The 13666-nt window shown below is 41.8% G+C and overlaps 1 protein-coding gene across 2 annotated transcripts in view; it reads left to right on the forward strand.

Moving 5' to 3' along the window:
• Nucleotides 1-13141, forward strand: part of MOB3A (MOB kinase activator 3A) — a 32598-nt gene extending 19457 nt beyond the window's left edge. For both annotated transcript variants that reach the window (XM_029613924.1, XM_029613926.1), the window contains exons 2-4: nucleotides 8956-9511; nucleotides 9775-9977; nucleotides 10588-13141. In XM_029613924.1, the coding sequence (XP_029469784.1) occupies nucleotides 9079-9511; nucleotides 9775-9977; nucleotides 10588-10617 (666 nt within the window). In that variant the 5' untranslated portion in view covers nucleotides 8956-9078 and the 3' untranslated portion in view covers nucleotides 10618-13141. The remainder of the gene's footprint in view (nucleotides 1-8955; nucleotides 9512-9774; nucleotides 9978-10587) is intronic.
• The last annotated feature ends 525 nt before the right edge of the window (nucleotides 13142-13666 follow it).

Here is a 13666-nt window from a genome sequence, read left to right on the forward strand (position 1 = left end):
ATCCAAGTGTCTCTGGTTTGTTTGTTTTTGTTTTTTTTAATTTTTTAATTTATTTTATTCTTTTTATTTTACAGGGTTTTCTGGTTGGCACCATAGCACTGTATGTGAATATAATGTACGTGCTTTTAGTGATACTTTTACCTCATAAGACTGTACTTTGAATAGTTTTTAATATAAAACTATTATAAATGCATAATTTGTGTGTAGGAAGTGAGTAGCTGGGAGGTACAAGGCTGTAAGCTTTACCTATGATACCTAAAACTCTTGCACCAGCTCTGGCTGCACTGGATCCACAAGGGAAGGCAGAATTTTGGAGCTCTACTACTTTGGGTCTTGTGATTCTTTCCAGTCTCTGCCAAGGCTTAATTTTTCTTGTTAAGACCTGGCGAAACAGTATAGGTTAGTCTGGTCTCCTCTACCCTACCCTCCTTTGAGTAGGTAGGCAGTGCAGAGCCTGCCAACCATAAAAGCAGCAGACTCTGCAGCTCTCGGCCAATGGGAATACACTGGAATGGTGGCGAGGAGGGGGGTGGAGGCAAGCTACAGTCAGAAAAAGGAATGGGGTGAATCAAGAGGAAAATGTTGGGGAGGATTCAGTAGGCTGGATGTTCCTCCTGAAAGGGTCAGCTGGCTGTGGAACGAGTGAGTCTCCTGGAGTGGGAGTGGGAGAGGGCTGCTGCAGACTGGGGAAGGGCTGGCAGCAAGGAGAAACTTTTTTTTAGATAATGATGTAACAGTACAGGAGCGGGGGCACTGTTAACCTGCCCTTGGATGCGTGTTTTCCCTTACCCCTTATTCAGTAAGGGGTGGAAAACTCGCGTCGAACCCGCGGCACCTAATAGCGCCCTCAACATGCAAATGCATGTTGATGGCCCTATTAGGTATGCGTGCGGGATACAGAAAGGAAAATGTGCAGCCAAGCCGCACATTTTACTCTAAGAAACTTAGCGCCTACCCAAAGGTAGGCGCTAGTTTCTGCCGGCACCGGGAAAGTGCACAGAAAAGCAGTAAAAACTGCTTTTCTGTGCACCCTCCGACTTAATATCATAGCGATATTAAGTCTGAGGTCCCGAAGGGTGTAAAAAGAAAAAAAAATTTAAATTGGGCCAGTGATTGTCGGGCCGAAAACCGGACGCTCAATTTTGCCGGCATCCGGTTTCCAAGCCCGTGGCTGTCAGCGGGCTCGAGAACAGACGCCAGCAAAATTGACTGTCGGCTGTCAAACCCGCTGACAGCTGCCGCTCCGGGTCAAAAGGAGGTGCTAGTGTCCCTAGTGCCTCCTTTTGCCCGTTTCTACCACACCACCTAATTTACATACTGAATCGCCTGCACCGGCAAGTGGCCGGTGCGTGCGCCAGGAGAGCGGGCATTCGTCCGCTCTCCCGTGTTTTTACTGAATCAGCCCGCATATGAGCAGCAACAGAGTGACGGAATGTGTGTCAGAAAGAGATTTAGAAAGACACCCATACACACACTTTCTCTGACACACCCATACACAGTGTGAGAGTGTGTGCGAGTATCTTTGTCTGAGAGACAGACATCCACACACACCCTCTCTTGGACACAAAGTCTGAAAGTGTGTTTGGGTGTTTGTAGCTGAGAGACTATGTATGTGTTTGATACTGGCTGGAAGTGTGATTATCACAATACTTGACAACTGATTCAAGAGCTGATTGGCTGACAAGAGACTTTAATACCAGACCAGGAATTTGAGATATAATTATGAGAAACATAACCGGACATGGCAACCTATTAGTAATGTCCTACCTTGGGGGTGGGGTTGGCGACACCGCCAACAGTGTCTAGGGGTGACAAAAACGAAATCCATTCCTGTTTAGGAGCCCCTACCCTGTTTAATACACCTCATTATTGACCTGCATCACCACCTTGTATGCAAGTGTTGAGTACGCTTATTGCTCTGTAAGTGTACCTTATTTCTGGCCTTGGGTCTCTTGGGAATGAAGACTTTTTTTCCACAACCTCGTGACCTTTCATTTTTTCATATCAACATTCTGAGCACATTCAGATGAATGTGAGCTAAATACACAAAATAAATAAATGAGTAATGTTTCAAAAAAGTAGCCTCATGTCCAGCCATCAATACTAACACACCTCTAGTAAATCAAGTGAGAGACCTTGGGGCCTTCCTAGACTCTAGAATGAACTTTAAAAAATTCATCAACAACACCACCAAAGAAGGCTTTTACAAACTACAGGTATTAAAACAGTTAAGACCTCTCCTACACTTCCACGACTACCGTTCGGTCCTTCAAGCCATACTATTCTCAAAGATTGATTATTGTAATGCGCTGTTGCTTGGTCTTCCGGCCTCTTCTACCAAACCTCTTCAAATGCTGCAAAACGCTGCAGCCAGGATCCTCTCAAACTCCCGCCGCATGGACCACATCACCCCGATTCTAAATATACTTCACTGGCTACCCATTCGCTACAGAATTCTCTTCAAGACACTTACTATTATCCACAAAACCTTATTTCAGGAATCCTCGCTCCAACTTACCATACCCCTCAAACCACACTCCTCTGCAAGACCCACCAGATCTGCATACAGAGATTCCCTCCAGGTTCCCCCCAAAAAATCCGTTCTTCACAACACTATTGAAAAACGAGCACTATCAATTGCTGGGCCGCATCACTGGAAACTCTCTCCCGCCAGATCTCCGCCAGGAACGTTGCCATATCACTTTCAGAAAAAAATTAAAAACTTGGCTGTTCGCCCAAGCTTACCCTTGAAGAAGCCCTCAGGGTCACCCACACAGTCACATACCCCACGGTTGCGTCCCTTTCCGCAACTCAAAGGAACTGTTTTTCGCCTAATTGCACTTTGATAAAACTTGCTTATTGTATACACTATGTAAATTTGTATATAATTTCTTACCTGTAAGCACTTCTCCTGCTTATATGCCCTTCTCTCTTCCAAGTTAGAAATGTTTAACCTATCCTTTTCTAACAGCCTAGTTCCACTTTCCCTGTTATAATGTAACTTTTTGCTTTCATTGTTAACTGGTTCCCCCTAGTTTATTGTAAACCGGTACGATAAGACCTGGTCTTGAGCATCGGTATATTAAAAGAATTTAAATAAATTTAAATAAATGTCTAGCTCCTTAGCTGCTTTTGCAGATAGGGAACCATTTAAACATTTAGTATTGGTTTCTAGATACAAACAATGCTATTTGAGCCAAGCGCACACCTTCACCCAGAAGCCATGATAAAACGAGGCATGGATGCCTACTGAGGAGGGTAAGGGGGATCATTTGTGTTGTGCCCCCCTCCTGATTTTAATGACTAACTTTTTTTTTTTTTGTAATTCTGTAAGTGTTTCACATATCCCTTTTTTTCTTTTTTTTTTCATTTTTTTTTTTTTTTTTTTTTAAATATCCCCTGAGCCCCCACACCCAGAAGGGTTTTCTACAGGGCACTCATGAAATGGAGTGTTTTCTCAGATTAACTAGTTACTAGATAAACCTAAAGCTTGACACTAACTGAATACTGAGTCATGTTTCCTTAATGAGGAAGTGTATGGGGCAGGTTTCTCCCGGATGTGGTATGGCAGCAATTTGCCTCTTACTAACTAGACAGGAAATAAAAATATATAATTATTGGTGCGCAGTGCTCTCTTGTTCTAGCTTTTGAAAGCGTACAGAAAACAAACAAACCCTGCTTTTCTTGCATTTTGTACCGTAATGTCCATTTTGTGTGAATACCCAGTGGTACGATACAAGCATGGTAGAAATAGCTTGTGACCTGGAACCTTTGCTGTGTCAGTGTGTGTGATGGATGTTGTGGGACTTCCTGCACCCTTGACTACATCTCTCTAGGGCAGTGGTTCTCAACCTTTTTTCAGCTGTGACACACCTGACAGATGGTTCTCACATGCGTGGCACACTGAACATGTGACGTCACGGGGCTATATGTAAACATACGCACTGCATCCACGGGAATCCTCTCGACCCCCCCCCCCCCCCCCCAAAAACAATGGGTCAAAGCAGAACTAGGTCATTACCCATATAACTCGCCATACAAAAAAGATATTCGGGTTCTGGAAACAGGATGCTGGGCTTGATGGACCCTTAGTCTGACCCAGCATGGCAATTTCTTATGTTTTGGTGACATCTCAGTAAAAGCAAACTCCCTTTACTACTACGTACGATACCCTTCCTTATGAAAAGACAGTAATTTACCACTAATGCATATCCTATTGAGAAAACACAACAAATAAGATTGAAACAAATGCCTACATGCTAGTAAAGTTCCTCACCTCGGTCACACACAAAGCCGACCTTCACCAAAGACAGAAAGACCACAAATTATAAATATGGAGACAGAAACTGGAATGGAAAACCAAAAAAGTCACTCTGCATGCAGTGCAAACCTGGAGAAATGGAAAGAGAAATATAGCACCTAACATAATAATGCACACAAACTAACCTGCACAAAGTTACACCTGTATTATGGAACATACTCAAACAGTAACAACCCTATCTAATACACCTCCTAGTAGGAAAACAGAATAAGCCAAGCTGCTATAGAACCCCATGCAGAAATAATTGTAAAACTATACTAATAAATGTTTCAAAACAGCTGATGAACAGAATAACATCCAACAATTTAAAACTCATAAAAAATATTTAAAAAGGGATCATGTGATGTGGTGGGTCTGGTAGGACGCGTTCCTCCACGCTCCGGCTGCCTCTCTGGCCTTATCCACTTCCATCCAGCCCTAATGACTCTCTGACTGGCCACCAAAACCACCCTCAGGTGCGGCTTGATCTGTACTACGCCACTCTTTGACTCTGCAGTGGGTATATGGCTACCCAGACTCTCCGCAAAGACAAACCTAAAGCGCTAGTTCCTGGCAACAAAATGGCCGCGGCTGCGTCGGCGGCTCTCTCTGCAGATGGAGAAACATTAGAAGAAAAAATATCACATGCCGTGGTCAACACTTTGGATGTGCGTTTACATCAACTATCCGACCAAGTTGCTGATGTGAGGGCCTCCTTGACAGAATTTGATGCCCGCGCCGAAAAACTTGAGGGTCGAGTGGGCCTAGCCGAGGACGACATCACCGCATTAGAAAAGCGAGTAGAGGAGCTGACTAAAAAAAGGCGGCAGCGAGCGAGGACCGAATCGATGATCTGGAGAACCGGTCACGCAGAAACAACTTACGACACCGCCGCAAAAAAACAAACCCCTGAAGAAGTCCCACGAAACCACGGACGTGTCGGGTTCATGCCGGTGTTTCAGTAAAAGCTGTCACCTCTGCACGCTAAGCGTACAATGATAAGTGATCTGTTTACATCTCTCTTAGTTTTACTATAAGTTAAAAAAAATTGGAAAAATTTGCAATGCACCTTGAAAAACCATGTGATTGTTGATACCGGTGATTATATACAAAGAAAGTCTTTATAGTGTAAAACCAATCTCACACATTATGGTTAACGCTTAAAACGTGACTTCTTGTTACAGTAGAGCACCCTCTAATATCGTACAGAGAGGCTCTATATTGTATGAGGTATCACAATCCAAAAAAAACAGCTGTTACCGATGATGTTCCCTTTGCATTGAATATCTCTATATACATCATAATTTATACAGTTGATTTTTTGGTCTATTATGTTTATTGAATAGCTTCCAATAAGTGTAGCGAAAAAGACCTGGTGGGATTGTGGGGGGGGGGGGGGGCATAATGCGGAGACATATGGTTTAATACGGTTTGTAATTTTATATGGAACTTTGATGCGCATTGTCCAAATGTTAATATATAGAAAAATGGGGCAATCCGATATATTGCCACTTTGTTACTGTTTCTTGTTCTGTTTTGCCAATAAAAGATATAAATACAAAAATATTTAAAAATTGCCAAATACCATTGTTCCAATGTATCCGCCCCTGGGGCGACAGTTCAGTTCTCTGTAAACCGGTGCGATATGTATGCTATACAGGAACATCGGTATATAAAAATAAATAAATATTTCAAAACAGATTACACAATACCCAATAATTAAAATGGCAGTCAAGAAAAATAAACTTAAAAAGCCACCTTTACTTACACTCTCCAGCAACTCTCCTACTCCTTTCTCTTGCAGGCCAAAAGCTCACACCAGAAGCAGCAGTGGCTGCTGAAGCTCTGTCCTCACGATCCTCTTCTTAGGACTCACACACACATACCCCATGACCAGTTTTGGTCTCAATCACACACATGCTCTCTTTTTTATATACAAAATCAAAATCCATGCACCCATTCGCACCCAGGCTCCCATTCTCACATGCACGCACCGGGCCTCACCGCCAAACCTCTTCCTTCGCTGCAGGGATGGGCTCCAGTTATGTCGCGGCTTTACTCCAGCAGGACTTCGTTTTCACCGCCACAGGGATGGGCTCCCGTGGCGGTCATGCTTGGCCAGGGTCAGTCTTCGCTGCCACGGGGATGGGCTCCCGTGGCGGTCTTGCTTGGCCAGGGTCAGGCTTCCTCTTCGCTGCCATGGGGATGAGCTCCCGTGGTGGCCTTGCTTCATCAGGTCAGGCTTCTTCACCGCCACGGGGATGAGCTCCCTTGGCGGCCTCGCTTCGACACTGCCACTCCTCCCAACCTTCACCCCTGGCCTATACTATGTCTCTTCTTCCTGCCTCACCAGCCAATCAGAAACTTCCTCCCTTCTTCCTACTCCCATTGGGAGGTAGAAGGGAGGAGGCTTCCGATTGGCCTGTGTGGGGGCAGGAAGAATGGAGGAGGCTTGCCATTGGCCCGTGGGGGCAGGGAACGGGGAAGCACAACCGGGGCAGTGGGACACCAGGAGCCGCAACACACCTGCCGGTGCTTGGCGACACACTGGTTGAGAATCGCTGCTCTAGAGAGAAATCAAGTAGATTGACACCTATGGACCATCTTGAATTTGTTGAACAAACTTTTGAGTGTCTGCAAAGGATGCTTCTTAGATGTACGTTCTTGAGATTTTGGTCCCTATACAGTTGTGAATGACTGTATGTGTTCTTCAGTCAGTAACAGGTGGCTGCTTTCATCTGTCTTCTGGTGACTTCAGAGCTTCCTCTCTCTGTATGCCTCTCCTAAACCTCTGTTTTACTACGCATTGTCCAGGCTGTTCTGCTTGTAGGTTCACACAGCGTCATTTTGCCTATTGGCTTCCTATGAACTTTCAGTTGTTTCCAGTAAATATTGTTTAGAAAAGATGAATGTCCCTGTTCCAGTGCCACAGACCTGTATCTTGGGAGGCTGAGGAGATTGTAAGAGGTTCAGAGCAGTGGCATTTTAAAGGTGTCTGTACAGTTAGGCTAAATCTACTGTAGCACTGATGGCAGCAGTCTGGTGCAGGCTAGGTTAAGATATTTGCCCATAAAAGTGGGCAACTAATACTGATTTTCAAACAGTGTCTCCTGTTACCTTAAACCCAAGATTTGATTATAGAAAAGATTTTTCAGAGAGAACAGAAGAGAACATTTTAATCAGGCTCCAAACTTTTTTTTTCCATTTTATTTTTATTACATTAAAATGTATCAGTTGTTTACACCTCAGCCCTAAGTGATGTACAGCAGTAACACAATTACGGTAACTAAAATGTCACATCATAACAAAAGCCAAAATGAGATGTTTATAGCCTGGGTATTACATTGTTAGGATATTTTAACAGACACTTAAGCAAAGGAAGAAGCCATGCCATTAGGTATATGCCTGCTTGATTAAGACTTTTTTCAGCATTGCTTTTTTAAAGTTTTCACGCATTCTGTTTGATGCAACACCTCAGGAAAAATGTTTCACAGAATTGGGGTTGCAAAGGGAAAAGCACACACTCTGGTTTCAACCAGTCTTGCCTGTCCAGGAGTCCCCTTTGGGCAGATCTCAAGGAATGTGTGGATTTATATAATCGAAGTAGGGCATTTGCCCAGTCTACAGAATCTAAGCTGATCAATTTATGGGTCATTGAAGTAGCTTTAAATAGTATACTATGTTGCACATTCGGCCAGCGAACCTATTCAATAGAAATTGCGTGGGTTTTTTTTTGGGGGGTGGGTAAATTTATTCAGTTTTTTTTACAAATTCAAATAACTTATTTGAAACGAAAAAAATGTAAATGTACAATTAAAGGAAAAAAATCACCATCAGTATTACAAAGGAAAATACCGATGATTGCACAATTCCTATTAGACACACTACAAAGGAGAGAAATAGAATTAGACCCTGGGACCACAGTATAAAAAGATGAGTACTACTGAGCAAAACCCGTTACCCCCCCCCCCCCCCCAATACACAAGCTGGCGCAAACAAAGATGTAATATTCCACCTAGAGTCAATAAACTTTCAATTGTGATGGATCTTAGAAGAAAATCTTAATATCTTGAATCTCAACACATTTGCAAGGATATCTTATTACACAAGTGGCTCCTAAGGCAGAACTTCAAGTCTCATCACCAGAAATTTTTTTGTGTGTAGCCTTAGAGGTAAAGAAATATCCAAAGTTTCTGTCCTTTTTAAATAGTGCTTCACGGTGATGAAAAAAGAGACTAAAGTATGTTATAATCTTGTGGAAATATAAAGGATACAAGCAGATTTGCTCTGAAAGAAACTTCCTCATTTGACGTCACCAAAAAGCCAGATAAATCAATGGATGTATCTGCTGAACCACCTTCCAAAGTTTTATTAGGTATAGGAAGATAATAGGAGGTAGAGCAGTTTCATGAATCTGCACCTATAAGATTTAAAAAGCTGAAGAGGGCAGAGAAATTTGATCACTAGAAAATTAAGTAATCGCAAATTTAAAAATGTTAGAATTTTCCAAATTCTGTATTCATCTAGATCTTTAATAATGCTCTCTTGAGCCTGTCTGACTTGTCCCAATGATGTCTCCACATAGAAATTGTATTCACTTAAGTGCCTTTACATATTTGATGTTCGTTATTTTCTTAACTCTGATTTGTTTGCAGGGCTTCAGAAAGCACAGAATAGATGAGATCAGCATCTTGTGTCCTTGAAGTGTGAAGAGATTGTAGTGTCTGGTGGGAGTCTTGAAATTCCGGGGCTGAAAACTACATAAAAGTTGGAGTAAAATGGAGAAGAAAAACATGTCAAACCCTCTAAAGCAAGTATTTAACAAGGACAGAACCTTTCGGCCCAAGCGGAAGTTTGAACCTGGGACTCAGAGGTTTGAGCTGCACAAGAAGGCCCAAGCATCACTTAACGCAGGGCTGGACTTGAAGCTGGCTGTTCAGCTGCCACATGGAGAAGACCAGAATGACTGGGTAGCGGTGCACGTGGTGGACTTCTTCAACCGCATCAACCTGATATACGGCACCATTAATGATAGCTGCACTGAACTGTCGTGCCCCACCATGTCTGGAGGCCCCAAGTATGAATACCGCTGGCAGGATGAGCATAGATACCGGAAGCCCACTGCCCTCTCAGCTCCCAAGTATATGAATCTTTTGATGGACTGGATTGAAGTGCAGATCAACAATGAGGATATTTTCCCCACCAACGTCGGTAAGTCTTGGCCTTGCATTCCTGCTTTGTTCATAATCAAAAATAAATGTTAGGCCTCAATCTGACTGGCTGTGGAACATATCTGAAGAGTCCACAGTCTTCTGTGTACACATGTTCTTTCATGTAGAATATAGGTGGTGAATTATAGTTGGGTATTTCTTACTGTCTACATGCTCTTAGCCTGCATTAGGTATTGTGAATAAGCAGACTCTGATTTCCCTGAGGTCACTATAATTCCTGACACTCATATGTTTTACATGTAGGTACTCCGTTCCCAAGGAACTTCTTACAGGTAGTGAAAAAGATTCTCTCCCGACTGTTTCGAGTCTTCGTGCATGTCTACATCCATCACTTTGACAGGATCATTCAGATGGGGGCCGAGGCTCACGTCAACACCTGCTACAAGCATTTCTATTATTTTGTCACAGAGTTCAACCTGATGGACAACAAAGAGCTAGAGCCCTTGGTAAGTGAAGGTAGCGAGAGTCCTCCTTGGCAGAGCTTGAAGGTGCAGAGAGGTACAAACAGCGGAGCACTTTGGGTGTCCGCTGAGGCTGCAGGACCAAATCAAATTTTGTTTATGCACCTCAAGTTCTAAAATATTAGTTACATTCTTAAACATCTGAACTTAAAAATGTATTGAGTTATTCTCTATGTGTTCATCACCATGAAATCTGGAAAGCAGTCAAATTGAATCAGACTTAGTTGGTACCTCTACAAATTTAATTTTTGAGACCTGAAAGCAAAATGAACAAGATTAGAAAATACTTTGTTTATGTTGGTAAAATGCATGGAGCAGAATTAGTTCTTGTAAGATTTCTAGGATGAAAAAGGCTTGTGCTGTTAGAGGTGGCTGCGGTAGAACTCGGGGGGCCGCTGGCTTATTTCAAGCTTATTCCATTGTGGCCATTCACCTCTGATCCCTGCAGTAAGGGCACACAGCTTATCTTTTGGAGCATGGGGGTCTATATCTCTCCAGTCTTTTCTCTTGGTTTGATCTTTTCATTGAATAAAATAGCATGGTTGCTGACATTGTGTAGCATTTACTTACTCATCCTGCACTTTGTGGTTAACAGAAGGAAATGACTTTGCGGATGTGCCACTGAGAACTGGGCCCGCCTTTCCCTTGATCCCGAGGAACCTATCCGTACTGCTGAACTCCATCTCATTGCCACAACGGAGCTGTCACATGGGAAATTGGAGACTTTTTAAAAATATAAAAAAGGAAATATATATTTTTTTATGCAGAAAGCTTTTGACAGATACCACTTCTCTCTTTCAGCTGTGATTGTTTCAGGATATTTTTTTTTTAAAGAGACTCTTTTTAAACAGTTGATGTAGTAGGTTGTTTGTCTTTTGCTTAGCTATTCAGTGCCTATATCCTTGCAACCTTCTGAAGCAGGGCAGAGTGCTGCAGGGCAGATCAAGCTTAGCGTTTGTCCTCAGATTAATATGCTATTGTGGGGCAGTGCAGCTGGTTTTAATCCCTCAGGTACCTTGGTGTTTACCTCATGGGCCAGTAATACAAAATCACAATAAATCAAAGGAAGTGTAAAAGTAATTCTCATGGTTAAACCTGCATTCAGTCATCCAGTTTCCCAGATAAATAGCGATCTGCTGTTTAATATTTTCCCTCGTGTTAAGTAATTGGAAAATAAAGAACCAAACAAATGTTACTCTTGCTCTTTTCTTGTTGCGCAATATCTTAAAACAGAATGTCAGTGTAATTGGGTGGAAAGTTCCCTTAGCCTCTCCTCTTCACTTCTTTGTAGTGCTGGACACACTTTGGCACCTTTAGGCTCACTGTAGCAACTCTTACATTGCCTCAATAGCCTTAAAATCTCCTCCTGGACCCCATCAGCGCAATCCACAGCACAGGAATTAATTCCTGATGCAGGGGGGTCAGCAACCTACAACACATCCTGCTGGATTTCTAAATTTCTAGGAGTATAACATAAGACAAACTAGTAGCATAGACCCATGGCACATTTCAACATAGCTATCAAATCAGCAGAAACTTTCCATCATTGGTTTTGGAGACAGAAGTGAGTAGGAATATTGCTGATTTTTTTTTTTTCTCCAAATGAAAAGAAATCTGTCAAGCTGATTTAGCTTGATTGCCTTCAAATCTATTTCTGTTTACAGGGTCTGCTTTGTCTTATATTTGACAGAGACATTAACCATGATAAGAGACCAAACTTTTGCTTCCTTTGGGGCAGTTATTGCTAGTTTTAAGAGACTGCATACTTTGAGACACCTTGTTATGAACATTGGTTTAGAAAGAAATCTTTTTTTTTTTTAGCATCCATATTTGTACATTTCTATACATGTTTTTGCATTTAAATCACTTAGTTTTTAATTAATGATTTGCTAGAATTTGATAAGATATGCTGGGGATTAAAGAGGGTGAAATGTGACCTCTTGGTACAGAAGCTAGAAGAGGAATGGATATGCAGTAATTTTGGAATTAAAGCTCCTAGGGTGACTTTCAGAGCACTAAGACCTTGTTATTCTGATGTTCTTTCTTTTATAAAGAGGTTTGCTGGTTCTGTTAAACTGTTTTCAGTTCCTTACCATTTGTTAAAACAAAGTAATTGGAGTGGACCTATCCTGGTCTCCCTACCTCCTGTGTTTTTTATTTTAATATTACATTTTATTTGCTCCCACCTCCTTATGGATTATGCCAGAAGCTTAGGAACAGCCTATACGGTTAGAATAGTAGTTCTAACAGCAATTTTTTAGCTTTTCTTCGTGTGGCCACAATCTTGCTGTTGGCTGTATTGACAACATCTTTTAACTACTCAGTTAGTTTTAACTGACTTCATCTGTAGATACCACAAACAATCTGTTGGTAGCCATATTTGAGAGACACTGAGCTGGACCACAAGAATTCTTAATACTGCTCAGAATAAAATCTAATTCATAGCTAGGTCAAACCTTGCAAGAATATTTTCCTCCTCTTCCCCAGAGGCTTACCTTGATGCAGGCATGATTTGCAGGATGACCAGTTTATGTAGCATAAAGGTAGAAGGAGCAGCTGACAATGTGTAACCTGTACTTTGTATTCCCAGTGGTCATGTCCCTCCTGTGCTCAGCTCTTGTACCACTGTTTTATCCCCTTAATAGGGGACTTGTATGCAATGACCAGTAGCAAAAATGACTTTAAATGGTGTACTTTTTTATACAAATAATTCTCTTGTACTTTCTTGAAAATGGCACAGTTTGATAATCCTTGATTTTGTTTTTTAATATTGATCTTTTCTGAACCAATGCTGTTTGCTAGAAATAATAGCAAGAATAAATGTTGCAGTATTTACATGACTGTGTGTCATCTGTGAATGTGTGCATTTTTAGACCATTATTTAAAAGCACAGAATCCTCTCCTAACTGCATTACCTATTTTGTGCACCTGTACCATGCTTTGCCTTGCTTGAGTTGCTGCTGCTCCTCTCTTGTACCATGTTTGTTTATTGATAAGTGATCAAATTTCTCTCTTCCTGTACACAAGGGTTGAATTTGCTACCTATGAGTAGTAGCACACCTGTACTGATTTCATATCCTTTTGTATGTTACCATGTGCTCAATATATATTTCTTCTATGGGAGTCTAATAAAATATCTCTTACCTTTTGGTGCTGCTTGTTGCCCAGTGGAAATTACACACACAACACTAATCTATATGTATATATTGTAATAAAAGCAATTGGTTATAGTAAAAAGGAATGGTTATGATATGCAAAGGAATATTTTGCTAGTAGTATTTTACAAGGATACGTCTTCGGTGATCACTCTGAAAGCAATCAGATGAGTTCTGGTTTCTCACTTTGGCCCCCTTTCAAGCAAGTATTTTAACTCTCTGGTTGTGGTCCTGCTGAGAGCAGGGCATTATCTCTCCCAGGAAGTGAGGGCTTGATGTCGGTTAGATCAGTTCAGTCTCTTCCATCTTTTCTACACACCTTCCAGTCTGGCTTACTTTTATAGGGTATCAGAGGGCATATGCAAGGTTCGTTCTTTGTTGTCTGCTACAACTCTAGAAGAACAGAGGGGCCCAGGTGCTGACATCTCTTTACATTTTAATATAGTAAAATATAGTTTTATACTAGTTCCTCATTCTGCTTCAACCAGAAAGACTGTCTTAACTCTGAGAGTTCAAAGC

This window comes from Rhinatrema bivittatum, chromosome 8, assembly GCF_901001135.1.
Source record: "Rhinatrema bivittatum chromosome 8, aRhiBiv1.1, whole genome shotgun sequence".
Taxonomy (NCBI): Eukaryota; Metazoa; Chordata; class Amphibia; order Gymnophiona; family Rhinatrematidae; genus Rhinatrema; species Rhinatrema bivittatum.